The sequence below is a fragment of the Sceloporus occidentalis genome, unplaced genomic scaffold (assembly GCF_023333645.1).
Source record: "Sceloporus occidentalis isolate IW3139 unplaced genomic scaffold, rSceOcc1.0.p SCAF_30, whole genome shotgun sequence".
NCBI lineage: Eukaryota > Metazoa > Chordata > Lepidosauria > Squamata > Phrynosomatidae > Sceloporus > Sceloporus occidentalis.
Genome location: NW_028317010.1, coordinates 1894515 through 1913116, shown reverse-complemented (window position 1 = coordinate 1913116; position 18602 = coordinate 1894515). Strand labels below are relative to the sequence as shown.

General features: G+C 41.0%; 1 protein-coding gene across 1 annotated transcript in view; it reads left to right on the top strand.

The window, feature by feature from the left end:
• Window positions 1–16879, top strand: part of LOC149298890 (zinc finger SWIM domain-containing protein 8-like) — a 57393-nt gene extending 40514 nt beyond the window's left edge. Inside the window, 18 exon segments of the mRNA XM_089486919.1 lie at window positions 963–1813; window positions 1853–2007; window positions 2502–2633; window positions 5353–5532; window positions 6542–6725; window positions 7424–7522; window positions 8078–8202; window positions 8291–8525; window positions 9041–9193; window positions 10387–10609; window positions 10693–10982; window positions 11852–12075; window positions 12199–12672; window positions 13376–13544; window positions 13905–14078; window positions 14445–14564; window positions 15359–15537; window positions 16676–16879. Of these exon segments, the coding sequence (XP_089343045.1) occupies window positions 963–1813; window positions 1853–2007; window positions 2502–2633; window positions 5353–5532; window positions 6542–6725; window positions 7424–7522; window positions 8078–8202; window positions 8291–8525; window positions 9041–9193; window positions 10387–10609; window positions 10693–10982; window positions 11852–12075; window positions 12199–12672; window positions 13376–13544; window positions 13905–14078; window positions 14445–14564; window positions 15359–15537; window positions 16676–16879 (4171 nt within the window).
• The last annotated feature ends 1723 nt before the right edge of the window (window positions 16880–18602 follow it).

The window sequence follows — 18602 nt, the reverse complement described above, 5'->3', positions numbered from 1 at the left end:
ATCTGGGGGGGGTAGAGTGGCATATCAGGGAGGCAGATGTGCATAACTGGGGGGCAGGTTGGCAAATAAAAGGAAATAAATAAAAAAAATTCTCAATCATAGTTTTTATTAAATATGAAAAAGTTTATATCTACTAGTAAAACATTTTTCCTATAGTATAGTCTTATATTCAGGCTTTTTCTTTTTTTCCTAAATTGATATTCAAATTTTGGGGGGTAGTCTTATAATCAGGGTTGTCTTATAATCGAGCAAATACAGTGTGTGTGTATATATATATATATATATATATATATATATGTATGTGTATGTATGTATGTGTGTGTATATATATATATATATATTTATTTATTTATTTTTTCCTTCACAAATCCACTCATATACCATATGACATGACAGTAAACGTCACACTATGGCTTTATACTGGCTGTGCCTCAATTCTTGTATGTCTCTCTAGTAGGATATAAGCTAGAGATAAATTATGAAATTGTTGACCTATTTATTTTCATGTTTCATGTTTTTTCTCTTATAAAGAATTGAATATTACTTGTCAACAAAAAAATTTTCTTGAGTGTTTTGCACAGAAAAGTTTAATCCTGGGTAATGGACTTTCCTCATACCATTCAATGCTTGTGGTCTGTATATTCTAAGACATTTATTAATACTGTCTATAGACTGTGTGTAAATATATTCAAAATCCTGATTATGTTGAGCTGGATTCCAGTTCATTGGGGATAACATGAAACATGTTATATGAACAAATTACAGGTAATAGAGTTATTGTGAAAGCTAACTAGACAACAAAGTCATTCCTGAAAATACAAAATTACCAATTACTAAAATTATCAGAAGTGTAAAAGTAGCATTGCATTTCCTGAATATCTTCAAACTGAGAAGTAAGAAGGTCTCCTCTATCTTGATTTAACCTTCATGCAACCTGATTTTATCCCCAATCTGCATAACAGGCGCAGAGACCTATGTGCTCAGCTTCGTCAGTGGCAGCTGAAAGTCATTGAGAATGTCAAGAGAGGCCAGCATAAGAAGTCTCTAGATAAACTTTTTCAGGGCTTCAAGCCCGCTGTGGAAGCATGCTACTTTAATTGGGAAGAGGCATATCCAATATCTGGAATCACCTACTGCAGTACAGACAAGAAAAATGCATTTTGCTGGCTTAAGGCCTTCCAGCAGAGGAGCTGCCGGCTACAGTGCTCTGAGGCGGTATGTGAAGGCGGACGGGCACAAGGACATGAGTGTTGTTTGCAGTTTGGAGACAGATCTCGCCAGACGGCTCAGGAGATGTCAGTGCGTCCAAAGGAATTGGTAGGCAAAAGGAAGGTGCCCACAGATGTTCCCCAGCGGGTCCTACGGAGATTGTCTACAGAGGGAGGGGACAAAGCTGTATATAAAACAGCTGTCAACAAAGCTAAGCTACCAGCAAATAAGTGTCTGGCAAGTAAGTATGGTGGCAAGCGCAGAATGAGTAGTGAAGACAGCTCCCTGGAACCAGACATGGCTGAGATAAGCCTCGATGATAGCAGTCTGGCACTTGGTGCTGAAGCTAGCAACACCTTCAGCTTCATTGAATCACCTCTAAGTAGGAGATATAGGGATAACTTTGAAGATGAAGGTGGTGTCTACTATTCTGAAGGAGTTGATCCAGCTGTTGGCGTAAGTGCAGATGCATCGAAAACCGAAGGTGATCCAATTGGCGAAGCTGCAACGACTGCCAGTGGAGAAGAGGACATGGGCTGTGCTGATGACAGTGGTGGCAAGAGCCTAAAACCAGAAGAGGTGGCAGAGAATGGTGCTGCTGGAGGTGGTGAGCTCGAAAACAAAGGAACAGAGGAAGGTCAAGGGCAAGAGAAGGGTGAAGAAGATGATTATCAGGCCTATTACCTTAATTCGCAAGAGACTGCAAAGAATGAAGAGGAAAAGGCAAATGAAGCAGTAGAAGAAGAGCAAGATCTATTTGCCGGCATGAAACCTCTTGAACAAGAGAATAGAATGGAGGTACGAAAAACACATTTTGTTTGGTAGAAACACCGCAGTGTGTTAGTTATAATATGACTATACGATTATGCTTAAATGATACAAATGAATAGATATAATAGAAACAATGCACAAAGATACTTGAGGTAAATATATTCTGAGAGAGGAGACATGTGAGGAGATTTAAGTGTAACTTATGGGTGTTTAACTCCACCGAGACGATGGTATATAAGTTGAACAACCTCGCAGCATAAGTGAGGGGTGCTAAAAGAGTAATAGAGTTTCACCATGTATGGAATAGGTATAAACTATCCAAGAAGGGAATAATATTTGAGAATTTTACAATGCCTGCAATATTAAGTTCTGCATTTGTGCCATGCCCCACATGTATTTGCGTGTTCAGTAAATGGTAAACTATGGAGTTTTAAATACTATTCCAGGTACATTGCTGGACATACAGATTTTTCTCCCATTTTCATTTCTATTTCTCTCTCCCCTTTGTGTATTTTGTGAAGATCCTGTTTGCTTGCACTGAGGCATTATATGCACATGGTTATAGCAATGAAGCTTGTCGTCTCACTGTCGAACTAGCCCAGGATTTACTGGCTAATCCTCCAGACCTAAAAGTGGAACAACCACCAACCAAGGTATAGAGTCTATTTGTCAATCTACTCTTTGTGTCTGTCTAGGGATTGTAGTTAATTGTCCAGATTAGTATTTTTACTTGGCATTGTAATTGTTACATAAACATTATCTGTATGTACCGCGTTTACCCGAATTTTCATGGGCTTTCTTTCCACAACAAAGTATTTATATTTCTGTGCAAGTGAGGTTTTTGGGCTCGTGTCTTATTAGACATGTTTTGTATGGGCCATGTTTAAGCAAGCACCCAGTAGTGGGAAAGCGCTCCCATTATTTTCAATTGTTGTGCGTGAGGCTCTGAGTAGACCCCTGTCCAAAGCACTAGGGCTGATTGGCTGTAAGTAGATGACGAGCAGGTAGATGTCTTTGGCCGAACACAGCTCCCTGGAGTGTCAACCTGCTGGCCAACTACTTTAAAAGAAGTTAAAAGACGATCAGCGTTTATTTTTATGAGCAAGTCCTAGAATTAGTGCTGTATCTTCACATAAAACATGGCATGGAAAGAGTTAAAACACCGACATTTGAAATACTCATGGGGCATCTAGTTTTTAAAAATTTATGGTTTGATAGGTTAAATTGAATTTGCTGGACTCAAAGATGTCCCAAATAGGACATGGGCATAGCGTGACCAGATGTCAAAATGCCTTTAAAAAAAAAAAACAGCAAATGCAGTCTTATACCCCCCAAACAACCTGATAAACCTATGCATGGGAGGGGTCACTGTACTGAAGCAATGTTGCTAAGCACATATTGGGGTGTTTGACAGTGACATACCAGGAGCTGTAAATTCGTACCTGAAGCACGGTGTGTGCTTTCAAGCATTCAAGTTACTCTGTGTGTCTAGTTTTGCAACATAGATGGTTTGATGGGGGTAAATTGACGTCATCCGCTTCAAAGATGTCCCAAATAGGACATGGGGCAAAATGACCAGTTTTGAAATGGCCATATGCTACTACCGTATTTGCTCGATTATAAGACGAGGTTTTTTTCAGAGCAAATGCTCTGAAAAATACCCCTCGTCTTCTAATCGGGGTCGTCTTCTAATCAGACCTCAAATAGAGTCTGATTAGGAGACTAAGATCCAGATCCCCCGCACCGCTGCAGGGGACCTGGATCCTCCTGTCTCACCCTCCCCCCCCATCATACACACACTTACCGGTGCTTCCTGCTGTATTGCCGGGGCAGCGGGTTGACGTCTACGCGATCCGCGTAGACAACGTCCGCTGCAGCCGGAAGGAGGTGTGGCTAGCAGCGGGGGTTGTCTGCGTCCGTCGCGCAAACCTTCCCCGACTGTCAGAGATCAGAGTTCCCCGCACCGGTGCGGGGAACTCTGATCTCTGACAGCCGGGGAAAGTATACGCGACGGACGCAGACAAACCCCCGCTGCCAACTCCACCTCCTTCCGGCTGCAGCAGAAGGCGACGTCAACCCGCTGCCCCGGCTGGAAGCACCGGTAAGAGAGGGCTGAGAGGGGAGGGGAGAGTGTGTGTGTGTGTTAGTTAAATGGGGGTATAGGGTGTGTGTGTGTGTGTGTGTTAAATGGGGGCATAGGGCATTTCTGGAGTGGCGTTAAGGGGGCATTTAATAGAGCACTCTGCCTCCTGAAATGCCTTATACACCTATATGCCACTCTGCCCCATAATATGCATTTTAACCCCCTAAATGCCAGAGTGGCATATAGGGGTATAAGGCATTTCTGGAGGCAGAGTGCTCTATACAATGCCTTTTAACTCCCTTAATGCCACTCTGCCTCCTGAAATGCCTTATACCTCCCTATATGCCACTCTGCCCCATAATATGCATTTTAACCCCCTAAATGCCAGAATGGGATATAGGGGTATAAGGCATTTCTGGAGGCAGAGTGGCATATAGGGGTATAAGGCATTTCTGGAGGCAGAGTGGCACATAGGGGGTCAAAAGGCATACCATGGGGCACAGTGGCATATAGAGGGTTAAAAGGCATATCATGGGCCACAGTGCCATATTGGAGTGGCAAGCCTGGGGGCAGATGTGCGTAACTGGGGGACAGGTTGGAAAATACAAGAAATAAAAACAAAAAAAATATTTTTCTCAATCATAGCTTTTATTAAAAAAAATAGTTTACATGAATTAACATTTACTGGTAAAACTTTTTTCCTTTAGGGTCGTCTTATATTCAGATTTTGGGGGGTCGTCTTATAATCAGGGTCGTCTTATAATCGAGCAAATACGGTATTTATTGCCCTCTAATGTGCAAAAAATAAATTATAAAAACATTGAGTATTTCTAAATTCAGGACAAATATTAGAATCAATTTAGCAGTTTTTTCCAGTAGCTTTTGTAGATGGCACCTTGCATTCCATGTTGATTGTGGCACTATGTTTAATTTTTCAACCTAGCTATTACTTCTACAATTGTGTTCCACAAAAACCTTTATTTCATTCTCTGTACTAGTGTATGTTTACATTGCATATGTGCATATTCAGTTAATAGTCAGTGTTTATAGGGCTAGTAGTGTCTCCTCCTTGTAAAATAAAAAGCAACATCTCGCTGTGAGATGTTTTCACTTGTTCTTAGTGTTACCTATTGATTAATTCCCAGAAAAAAATGCTTTTAATGCATTCAGCTTTATCTAATCGCTGTTCAGTTTCAGTAGGAAAATAGATGCATCATTTCGATAAATCCAAGAAAACAAAACTTATTCCATGTTGCATGAATATTTCCAAAGTTTATCTTATTCACTAGGGTAAAAAGAACAAAGTTTCTACCAGCAAGCAGACCTGGATAGCTACAAATACATTGTCCAAAGCAGCTTTCCTCCTATCTGTGCTGAGTGAGCGGCAGGAGTACCACAACCTGGCTTTCTGCATTGGGATGTTTGCCTTGGAGCTTCAGAGACCCCCAGCCTCCACCAAAGCACTGGAGGTATATATATTATATATTATATATATTACACACACGCACGCTTGATCCGTTTTACCATTTAGTTTTAATGCTCTACTGCACACGGAGGGAGATTTGTACTAACAGATGGTTACTACTGCAAGAGCAGAAAATATTTCCTGCTGGTACATTTCATTTTATGCCAGAAAGAAAGATTTGACTTAAATATTACAGCAGGCAAGCTGTCCAAAACATTTGCCGCTCCCTCAATTCTCTGTCTGGTGCGTACTTGATCTGGGCTCTCCTTTATTTCCTGAAGTGGTGGAAAGTTAAAATAACTCTGCAATATATTAATTCTGCTGCAAGTGAGAGTGAATCCCGGAGACCAAGTGAAGCACTGTAGTGCTGCTGTGCAGTGCAGGCAAATATATAAATGACACACAGAAGAAAGCCCTGCGCTCTAACTCCCATCACTCTTGGGCGGCAGCAACGGCTATGGTATTCATCAGCCCAAAATACGTAGAACAAACACCAAGAAATAGTTACCTGCGCACTATCCTAAATCCCTATGCTTACCTTTAGCTCAAAGTAGCAAGGTGAATTGTTCAGTGTATGGCTCGGCTAAGAGGTTTGCCGTGACGGGGCAGGCGAGCTTCCACTTTAAATGGCCTTTGGAGTGAAACTAAAAACCTCCATTTGTCTACATAAGCATAGGGGGGATTTGGGATAGTGCGCAGGTGACTATTTTTTGGTGTTTGTTCCTAATATATAAATGATGCAACAAATGCAGACCCCTCACCACCAGGGGTCCTGGGGAAAATATCATATTAATCTGTCCTTTTGGCTATATTGTATGTCTGTGGTTTACTGCATAGGATTCTGGGAAATGCAGTTCTGCTCATCTAACAATACTTGATTTAGAAAAGAAGCATTATCATTTTGAATTCCTGTATCGAGGACTGGTGCACTTGGTGCAAGTATTATAGCGGTATGTGTGTATATAAAGATTTTTTAGTTATTTGTTAATGCTTACCTTTCTGTTGGCCTCCAGGTGAAGTTGGCATATCAAGAGTCTGAAATTGTGTCACTTCTTAAAAAGATTCCACTGGATAGCAATGAAATGAACATTATTCGTGGGCGAGCGAAGGATTTGCGTGATGGAACGCTCTGTGACTACCGGCCTGTCCTGCCTCTCATGCTGGCTAGTTTTATCTTTGATGTCCTTTGCGCTCCAGGTAATGCTGCTTCTTGCTGTGTTTTAATCAGAGGACTTTATTTGCGTAAAATCTGATCGTGGATCTGGACCTGGTTGCTGGTTCTCAGGGCTTGCTACTTGAACTTGGCAACCACTTCCGTTCAGTGTTATAACTACGGAGAAGCATGTGTATACAATTGAGGCAGCCAGGACAATAGAAGAACAATTATTGAAATCCATGATTACTTTGCACTACTTAACTTTAAGTGAGTTTCATTGAGGTTAGCTGAAATTGATTAACTTGTCAATTTACTAAAGTAAAAATGACTTTCAATTGAACCCAAAAAGACAACTTTGCTACACGTTTTTACTAAAGTTGCTTTTCACATTAAATCAACTTCAGTCAAGTTGGCCTTCCAGGTTCACTTCGAGGACTGGACAAATTATTCAGTTTTAGCCAACTCAATAGAATTTGCTTAAACAAGTCGGCTTTACAGTCAGCTCCGTTAAACTCTGTATACCCCAACTTTACCATCAACTGTCAAGCTTGATACCAGTAGATCCAACTCAACAGCAACTTGACATTTTTGAGGAAACACAAGTTGCTGTAGCTTGTCCTATTGATATGTAGTAAGTTGACCTGAATGTCTTTGCCAAGTGAAACAGGACTTAATGCACAGGGACTGTGTCCACTATTTGCAGTGCTATTATTCCTATTAATTTTCTTCCTTTTTGCAGCAGTTTCCCCCACAGGCTCCCGTCCTCCAAGTCGGAACCGCAACAGTGAGATGCCTGGGGATGAAGAACTTGGGTTTGAAGCCGCTGTGGCCGCATTGGGTATGTTCAGAGTGTTTACCTTTGGGATGTACCTATTGGTGATTGTTTTTGTCTGTTATCATCCTCTAGTCACAGACTTTATTAAGTTCATAGATAAGCCCTGGTTTATACTGTCTTTTAGCAATAACTATAAAACACGAATTTCCAGTGCAAATGTTGGTGGGGAATTTGGTCTTCTTTGTTGAAGATCTGCACACTTTCCGCGCTGCTGCTTCCCCCTGGTGGAAATATGTTATGCACTCAATTGCTTACATTAAAGGGGGAAAGTTATATATGTATTTTGCTTGCTGTTCTTGTTAAACAAAAGAGATAAGCTGAGATATGCAACTACTGTATTGAGTACTCATGCTTTTAACTCTGAGATACAGATAGGTCCAATTAGGAGCCAAATTGTTTTGATGAGGCAGCAATTAGGTAGTTAATATGTTATATAAATTTAAGAGGGTTGGAAAGCCGCAGCATTTTTATAGAAATACTGTATGTATGTGGTATGCATATGAAACCATGTGGTCTGTTAGTTGAGTAATTCCTCATTTTTATCACGCCCCTCTGTAGGAATGAAGACCACAGTCAGTGAAGCTGAACATCCGTTACTTTGTGAAGGCACTAGACGAGAGAAGGGGGATTTGGCTCTTGACCTAATGATTACTTACAAAGACGACCAGTCCAAGTTAAAAAAGGTATTACAATGACTGCTAATAGGTCTTGCTGTACATGAAAATGATTTGTCTTTTAATTTTTTTTTTACTTTCCTCTTTTACAATCCAGATTTTGGATAAGTTGTTGGACAGAGAAAGTCAGACGCACAAACCACAGACCCTGAGTTCCTTCTACTCTTCCAGTAAACCAACTACTGCAAACCAAAAATCTCCTTCTAAGCATGCCTCGCAGTCATCTGCCGCAATCCTAATATCAGGTAGCCCAGCAGCTCACCAGCAACCAGGAGTGGCCAGTGCGGTCCATGGAAACCTAGGTGAAAACTTTCCAGAGAAGAACACACAGGGTACACTAGCATTGCTCTCCATCAAACTAACAGTTTGTTAGTATGCAGAATGCCTAATGGATAAAAATCCCAGCATTGTAAGAGCTTTAGAACAGTGTTTATCAAGAACACCATTTCTATGTCTCCTCATGTAAACCTAAGTGACCCATTTCACTAGCACAGGGTTAAACAATAAACAGCGTGACCCACATCTCCTCATTTGAGCATATCCTATACTGCTGCCGGCATTTGGAGACCAGTGTTGAGAAACTCCGATATTGGAGATTGCGGTTTGCCCAACGTAATCGTGATTACAGCAGGCAAGCATGAAAACGCTTTGAAAACGTTATTTCTATTAAGCATCTCTGCTGACGAGATGCTAATAGATTATATTATGTTGTATTCCTACCAAAACAAATACACACATGTGAAGGCGATCCTGTGTTTCTTCTATTGTTATGGGTTTGCCAAGAACAATCAGCAGATCAAAAGTCATTGGCAGTGCGCTTTTGAAATGGCATTACCATGTATTACAGATAGCTCTCAGAGATCAACCAATGAGCCTGCGGGGGAAGCCCAGGTCTATAAGCAGGAAGGGAAGGTTCCAAGCCGTCTCGCTCTGGGAAACAGAGGAGGTTACAATGGCAGATGCTGGGGGTCACCTGTACGTCAGAAAAAGAAACACACAGGTGAGTCTTTGAGATTACTTTGTATAGTAAAACTCACATTTGCAAAACTTTTGTATTGTGCTTCCTTGAAATCTCTCTCAAAAAACAGAAAGTGAAACATCTATCCTGTGCATATTTTCATCACACTGTCTGTATTATACAACAATTTCTATGCAATACTTACATTTAAATAAAGATAACTGTACACATGTTCGTGAATAGGGCCCATCTACTGGAGTTCGTCTTCTTTCTGTAATTTGATCATTATTTTTAAAGACCTTTTATTAAGGCACTTAATCCATGATCTACAGTGGATATAAAAACCCCTTAAAATGCCAGGTTCTTGTGATGTTAAAGAATGAGACAAAGATAAATTATGTCAGAACTTTTTCCACCTTTAATGTGACCTATAACGTGAACGATTCAATTGCAAGACAAGCGGAAATCTTTAAACCATGGTCTGCAGAGAGATTCCAAAACATCTCATTGTTGAAAGATATCAGTCAATAGAAGGGTACAAAAGAATTTCCAAAGCATTAGATATACCATGGAACACAGTGAAGACGGTGAAGAGGAAGTTCACCTTTCAGCATGACAACGACCCAAAGCACACATCCAAATCCACAAAAGCATGGCTTCACCAGAAGAAGCTTAACGTTTTGGAATGGCCCAGCCAGAGCCCGGACCTGAATCCAATTGAACATCTGTGGGGTGATCTGACGAGGGCTGCGCACGGGAGATGTCCTCGCAATCTGACAGATTTGGAGCGCATTTGCAAAGGAGAGTGGGCATATTTTTCCACGTCAAGATGCCATACCATGCTAATAGACTCCTACCCAAAAAGACTGATTGCAATACAAAGTATTAGTTTAAGGGTGTGCACACTTATGCAACCAGGTTATTGTGAGGTTTTTTTTCTTTGTCCCCCGCCCCTCGAAAATTTCAGCTTGTTTTGCAATTGAATTGAAAGCTCCAGGACTGCTCTTATTTGCTGATTAATTTGAACTATAAAATTATATTTGCTGTGTATGACTAATTTAGAATAACAATAGAAGTGGAAATCTCTTTAAATGTTCCATTGAGTGATAACTGACCCTAAATGGGTGTAGAATTACCCGTTAAAAGTATGCCATGGTGTCCATAACCCCAGATACAAAAGTATATTTAGTAAAATAGTCTTTTCTGTTACATTAAATCTATGCTTGGTGTTATAGGCATGGCCAGCATTGACAGCAGTGCACCAGAAACAACATCCGATAGTTCCCCGACTTTGAGCCGGCGTCCTTTACGTGGAGGTTGGGGAGCAACGCCTTGGGGAAGAGGCCAAGATAGTGATAGTATCAGCAGCTCCTCCAGTGACTCTCTGGGATCATCCTCCTCCAGTGGCAGCAGAAGGGCCAGTGGCGGAGCTAGAGCCAAGACAGTCGAAGTTGGAAGGTAAGGCGCTGCCATGTGATTTATTATCCTAAGCAATCATTCCTACAGCTCAGCCTCCTCTAAATCCATGTAATTGTTTCCAGATACAAAGGACGTCGCTTGGAGAGCCATGCACCCCACGTCCCTAACCAGCCCTCTGAAGCTGCTGCCCACTTTTACTTCGAGCTGGCCAAGACAGTCCTGATTAAAGCTGGAGGAAACAGCAGCACCTCCATCTTCACGCATCCATCGTCTAGCGGTGGACACCAAGGACCCCACCGCAACCTGCACCTCTGTGCCTTTGAAATAGGACTGTATGCCTTGGGTCTCCATAATTTTGTTTCTCCTAATTGGCTGTCTAGAACATACTCTTCACATGTGTCCTGGATAACTGGTGAGAATACTAGAGAACTGACCCTTGCGTTCATACATTTGTACTCAAAATTGTAATTTTTTAATGCAGGTTGGAGTCTATTTTGCAAATTGGAGCATGCATTCTTTTATTATTGAAGTTGGAAAATGAAACTTTTTGCAGAAAAAAGGGTTATTTAGATTTGCTGATTATAAGCCTACACTACTGGTAAAAGTCAGCCATTTCAGTGAAAAATAAAATGGGGGGGGGCTGCACTGTGAGCGTCTAAAGCTCAGTCCGATCCACGTTTCCCTAGATACGCTAGCTACGCCTTAGCCTTTTTTGGTCTCGTTTAGCTTGCTTAGTACAATTTATACAAACATAATTTGTGTCTTTATACTTGCTAAAAAAAAAAAAAAGTTTAGCCTGCACTTCAGCCATGTTTCCTGATGAAGCATCACCTGATTTTAAGATGAAGTCCCACTGAAGCATAAAATACAGTGCTATATAAAGTACAGTTTTTGTCACTTTGATTTTATTTATTTTTGATCCAACAAACTTCCTTTACCTGCGGAGCTAGAGGCTGCTGCTGTTATTTTAGGTGACTTTCCCTGCTCAAAATGATTTATTATGGCGATGGCGTAATGCCAGGCTGGATGATTAAGACCGAGCCTTTCTATTTGTATACCACAAGGCAGTGTGATAAGGGATCAAGGTTTGTCTAGCAGATTTGTCCCAGATAACACAACTAAAACAGGTACAATGAAACTAATATGCAGCCGCCTGAAAACATTGCTATGCAAAAGCTGTTTTAAAAACGCACAGTCCTTTCAAAAACCTTTTGCTGCTAAAGTTTTTTTTTGTTTGTAAATAACTTAATATTGTAACAGCCTTTTTTTTTGTAATTCTAGGCCAAGCCATGGAAATTGGCAGCGCAGCTTTAAATATCCTGGTGGAGTGCTGGGATGGGCATCTCACCCCACCGGAGGTGGCATCTCTTGCAGACAGGGCTTCCAGAGCTAGGGATTCAAACATGGTTCGTGCCGCAGCTGAACTCGCTCTTAGCTGCCTTCCCCATGCACATGCATTGAACCCTAATGAAATCCAGAGAGCTCTGGTACAGTGCAAGGAGCAGGTACGTAGAGAAAGTAAACAAAGAGTCTGGAAAGCATATCATATACTGGATCGGTGATCTGTAGCAGGTACTACAAGTATTTCAACACATTTTAAGTTCATTTATCTGCTTTTTTTCCCCTAGGATAACCTTATGCTAGAGAAAGCATGTATGGCTGTAGAAGATGCTGCTAAGGGTGGAGGTGTTTATCCAGAGGTCTTGTTCGAGGTGGCCCATCAGTGGTACTGGTTGTATGAACAGATGGTTGGTGGAACTCCTGCACAGCGTGAGGGAGCCACTGGCTGCAGCGCAGGAGGAGCTCGCTCTGTGGTCGAAGCTGTCCGAGGAATAGCAGATAGTCGGATAATTCCAGAAACTTCCACTGTTACTGTGGCCGCGGCAGTGACCGCAGCAACGGTGGTGCCGGTGATATCTGTTGGATCAACAATTTACCAGCAACATACAGCAATGGCTCATGCGCACACACAAGGACTTCATCCTTACACCACTTTGCAAACGCACATACCGTCTGTGTGCAGCCCGCAGTACATAGGAATCCCCCGCCAGCAAATCCCCCAGTCTGCTGTCTTTCCAGTCCCAGGAACCCTGTATACGCAGGTAAGGTGGCTGAAAGTGGGGGAAAGAAAACATTTTAACATTTGATGAGCAATGTCATTGGTAGGGCTTTTATGGCAAATGCAAATAATGTGCCACAATGGGAAATAGCCAGTTTGCATATGGACCTATACATTGACGTATGTATTTAGAAATTGAATTTAATTGAAAAGGCATGATGTGTGCCTAAATGTAAAAGACCCTTTACCAGACTGTAGTGAATCACTAGGACATGGTACTGATTTATTTCTGCGTTGAAAACACACCTCGTTAGTAAATAGTTATCTTATGGTGGGCAATATAATAATGTAATATGTATTATCTTATGGTGGGCACTTACATACACCATCATGACAGCTTACACGGCCCATCCAGTATATACTGCTTGCGCATACCAACCAACAATATTTAGGGTAATGCCACTATTTTGAAGAAAAGGATTCATTGATCCAGTTTGTTAATCTTTGATTTGTCTTAACACTCAATATAGTACAACTATAGTAAAGAGGCTCGTTATACTATTAGCTTTATTAACCTAATTGGCACAAATTGTTTGCTCTTTTGTTTTGTAGGTTTTACAACCCATTCAGATAATTGATATCTGAAATGTTAATATATTTTCAGCTTCTTTGTAGCGTTTTTTACTGCAGCTGCAGCCTTATACAGTTGTGGGTCCCTGTGTGATAGTCTAACACTTGTATTGCAGAGTGTTCACCCAGCATTCATAGGTGGCCAGTATCCGTACACTGTAACAACTCCATCTTTGGCAGCTACCGCAGTGTCCTTTCCTGGGGCGCCTGTCCCTTCGATGACACAGATTGCGGTCCATCCGTACCACACAGAAGCGGGGCTGTCTCTGACATCTAATGTAGCAAGTGAGTAAATGGGCATCCTTCATTGGGGAACCGCAACTCTTCTGCAAGCTCTTTCCTTTATCAAAAATTTAATTCTGCGGGGCTTATTCGCTAGAGAAGTCATCTTTCAAGTATTTGGAAGACTAAAACTAGTGTGTTTATGCTCCATCTGGCTTATTTCAGCCTCCTGTGACAGTGGGTTGATATGGCTGGACAGTAGATAACCATGTACAGAAGGGAAATATTAATTTGGAGTTATGCAAGGCTCCTTTCCAGAAACTCTGGAGGATCCAACACAAAGTTGTCTTGGAATTCCCATGGCAGGAAGGAAACGGGGCATCACAATGACCTCGCTGCAGTTACTGCTTCTCTTGTTTCTAGTAGGGACCGTCCATACGGGAACAGCATTTCCAGCCATCCAGGCATCGAATCTGACGAGTGTGAGCACTCAGCCTGCATCGCTCGTCACGGGGAGCTTTCCATCAGAAGACGAACAGCACAGTCAGCCCGTTAGCCCACAGGGCCTGCACTACCTCCACTCAGCCTACCGAGTCGGTAAGTAAACCCCAGTTTACGGAAATGGAAACACGATGATTGAATAAAGTTCTGAATATATGTTAATTCCATGCAGAGTATTATTTTCCCCAAAGAAAACGTTACTGGTGATGATTTTGTGTGCGCATTAGAATTAATTATCTTCCATGGTTCAAATGGACAAGAAAGAAGAGAACAAGCGAGCATGTAGTTATAGTGTTGCATGTATATTCAGATTCCATTTAATTGTACGGATAAAGTAATACTGTACAGCTGCAAGCTGCATATGTTGTGTAACTTTGGGAGAATGCCAAGTTATTTGAATGTGCCAAGGACAATTCATTTTGTGAATGTAACATTCACCCACAAACCATGACTTGTCTCCAGGGATGTTGGCTTTAGAGATGCTGGGCCGGAGAGCCCACAATGACCACCCAAACAACTTCTCTAGAAGCCCCCCTTATACAGAAGACGTGAAGTGGCTGCTGGGTTTAGCTGCCAAATTAGGTAAGGAACACAAGAGTTAACTCGCCTATGCTTTGGTGTCTCTTCTACATGTGAATTTTCTCATCTTGTATGCTCTGTCGAATGCCAAGGTCCTCCTATTGCCAAAACCACTTTGTGTTAATGAGTCTGAGTTTATGCATCCTCGGCTAACTGACCTTTCAGCGAGAGCTCATCGCCTCTGGCTTGTTTGCTAGAATGCACTAGCAGAAAACATGACCTTCATTATCTCTAGCACTGAAGGGACCTTCATGGGTTAAATCAATGTTCTATGTCATTCCTGTTTGTGAATTAGAGTGAATAATACAAATATCTTTAGAAAGAAAGGTGAGCATCTTACAGAAGAAACATAAGGAGGTTACATGACAATTTGATGGAATAATTTAGCTTGGGGAGAGCATGTTACTTTGTTAGGTGTCAGAACGTGATTTCTTGCGTTAGACTAAATCAATTCCGACATGAATGATTATTTTATTCTACAGAGGCATAACTAGGGTCTGGAAAAAGGTGCTGCGTAATAAACATTTCATATAGCGCCTTCCTTAATGTGCGAGATCAAGCCCTGAACTAGTGTCCCACATTGCTAGAGGGCACGGGCATCGCTGCCCATTACCCTGTGGTGACCCATGCAATTTATGGCCCTGTTACTTAATTAGGCTGACACTAGACAAGCACAACAGGACTCATTTCTATCATTTTTTCTCAGAATCGGTTGTTAACAGTATGGCTAAGTGGTTGTGACATAGCTAGCGAACACTATTAATTATCTTGAATATTCCTCATTTTTTCCCCGAAAGGTGTCAACTATGTGCATCAGTTCTGCGTAGGGGCAGCCAAAGGTGTGCTCAGCCCGTTTGTACTACAGGAGATCATCATGGAGGCGCTCCAGAGATTAAACCCGGCACATATACATAACCACCTGCGCACCCCTGCATTTCACCAACTAGTGCAACGCTGCCAACAGTCCTATATGCAGGTAACCCCCCCGCTTCAGACAAAGCAATGCTTGCAACTGTGTGAATTTAATGCAAGGAATATTGCATAAAATACAATTTTTTTTATGGTGGGATGATTCATCACCTGTAGTGTTATAGTGCAAGTTTTGAATTGCCATGTTTAATTGCCGTTTAATAGTCCTTGAGTTTAGGATAGCGAAAGAGGATCTGCCACTTCACCCAAAACCTACCTTTTATAGATCTATACACAAAATCAATGTGTGTAACTGCGCATGCTGATTTTTGTAATACGTTAAAAGCCTACTTTATATGTATACCACGGGAGCCGCTATCATCATGGCATGCTTTGACAATGTATGTAATAATTCTTCCCTTTTGCCATACCTCTCTCCTATTGTTAAAGGGAAAGTCTCACAAATTAATTTTTTATTAAAAATATTTTGTTTCCTCTATTAAATCTATAAAATCCCCCAACGTGTGTAAGCTTCTTTAGGTATTTTCCCTGCTCGAGTAACATACCGAGCTGATGACTTACAACAATGGCAACTCTGAGTCTGCAGATAACTGGAATATAAAGCGATAAAACCACTTCGGTGCTAACACACAGTACGGTATTTTACGCTCCAAGAAAAATATACTTTTTAATTGCTGAGAAAAAAGGACAAGCTATGGCAAGTTTCAATTAACAAATGTAGTTACCGGTATGTTCACGGTGCCCCTTTAAAATGTAGGGATTACTTGTGGATATACCAATTGTAATGTATTTTTATTGATTTGCTTTTATTATACTTGCTATTGTATTTTGCTTCAGGAAAAAAGTTGACGTGAGATTTCCAATTATCCATTACTTGTCAATATCTAACAAAGGACAGCGGTATGGAGATGATGGGTTACATTTCTGTTCTAGGACTTTGTGTTTTGGTATAGGTTTTTCTACCTTGGCTAATTATTATTAAAGCTGGCTAAGCCATTGTGGGCTTAATTTAAGGGAGCCTCTATCTGCGGGGGATAAAGTATAAGTTGGCCCGGGGATAAACAAACATTAGGGTTGTTTCATAAATGTATCATGAAGTTTGAATTTGAAGTGTCGGACTCGGCTTCTGCTCATTTTGATGTGATTCTGAAACCCAGATGCTGAGTCTTGTTACTTTTTTTCAGTACATCCACCATCGGCTGATACACCTGACGCCAGCAGATTACGATGACTTTGTAAACGCCATCCGAAGTGCAAGGAGTGCGTTTTGTCTAACTCCTTTGGGAGCAATGCAGTTCAATGATATCCTCCAAAATTTGAAACGGGGAAAACAAACCAAGGAGTTATGGCAAAGAGTTTCTCTGGAAATGGCTACGTTCTCTCCTTGACATCAGAGGAGAATCCTGGAATGGAACAGAATCCGGTAGTACGGGCTTTACAGCTCCTCCAAGCCTATAGGACACTACACAGCTTCCACGTGCAGGACTAGATGTCTCACCACTTCCCACTAAAGCCCCAGCTAGATTTGACGCCATCAGATAGCATCTCTCTAGCCGTTTAGGAATTAGAACTTTCAGTCCAGCGGAGAGAAGCATTATCCTGGCTGCACCTATGTAAACTTTGGGCAAGGTTTTCTTTTTTTGTTCATATTTCTAATTTTATTTCATTTAAAACAATGCAAAGCGGCAGTTTAATATCATTCCGTATAAAACACTTGTCTTTGAGAGTGAATGACGACTTTGGTTGGGGCGAGCAGTCAGGATGGTAGAATGGGAAGCTGCCACAGCCAGCTCACGCTTCCGCTTTTCTCCCCGAGGGGTAGTTTGCAGTGTGTGTACACGTCTCCTTTCCGTCAGTTACGTCTTTGCTAAATATTTATTTTGGCTTTTATAAAAGGTGTGTTTTTTTTTCTTTGCGTTAGCATCTGCCCTGTACACAAAACAGCATTATATATATATAAGGTCAAAGCTGTTTCTCCCATCTCTATATGGTGGAAAAGGCTCTATTCTCAGCTAACATACTTTAGACAATACCCTGAAACATACCTATTTCTTAAAACAGATTTAGGTTTAATTATATTTACAAATGTCCCCAAGCAAGCTCAGTATAATCTCCCATTTTTTCTTTCCTTTTGCTTGTTAAAAAAAAAAAAAAAGTCATGCTTTGTCATTTTTTTTTCCTAATTAAATGAAAGAAAAAAAAAACTTCCACAAATTACTGGTGTGTAGTCCCAGAAATGACTTATTTGGAACATAATTACATATTTTATTATAAGCTATTGTTCCGCTATTTAATTTATCTTTTTGGATATTGCATAACATCCTTTTTTTAAATGTCATTAAATGATTTTAATGTGAGGCATGGGTAAAATTTATTAAAAATGTCATTTTGACCTGATGCAGCAAATTGTCACCATCTAAAGCTATACGGTACAATGTCTGCATTTAATTACATCTTGGTTGTTTTAGTGATTATTCAAAGCGTAATGTTTGGTAACCATGCTGGCCTCTTTGGCTACGTCAAATACTGGCTTCTATACAAACGGCAGACGACTTGAAAATCCCATACGCGTCATGCTCGTTGTTAAATAATCTAACAAAGTATAATCGGTGAAATGCAAAAAGGTAGGAAGAAACCTCCCTTTAACAAACTCCACGGTCTTACACATACATTCCCTGAATGAAATATCTTAAGAGGCAAGGAAGCAAGACAGTTGATGGATCCACAGAATGCTTCTTCTAGCGTTTATTTAGACGTGTTCAGCTGCGAGAGCCAAAAATTTCTCCATTATCATCATTCAATGTGAATGACACAATACATGAGGGTCCAGAGCGCAGGTGGGCAGAGGGCTTCATAGATAAAATTCCACATGTAGTCACGTTTCCTTGTGTTTTGGTTGAACATCTCCTACCCCTTTACATGGCATAAAATACTATATTGCATACTATTTACATTAACATACAAGAGTAAATAGACCATTGTACAAAATACGATACCTACAGCTTAACTTAAAAAAAAAATAAAAATAAAAAGACCCCACCATCTTCTTCCCCCTTCCCTCACATTCTGTTAACCCAAAATATTGTGTAGCAGGTGCTTTAAATACTAGTG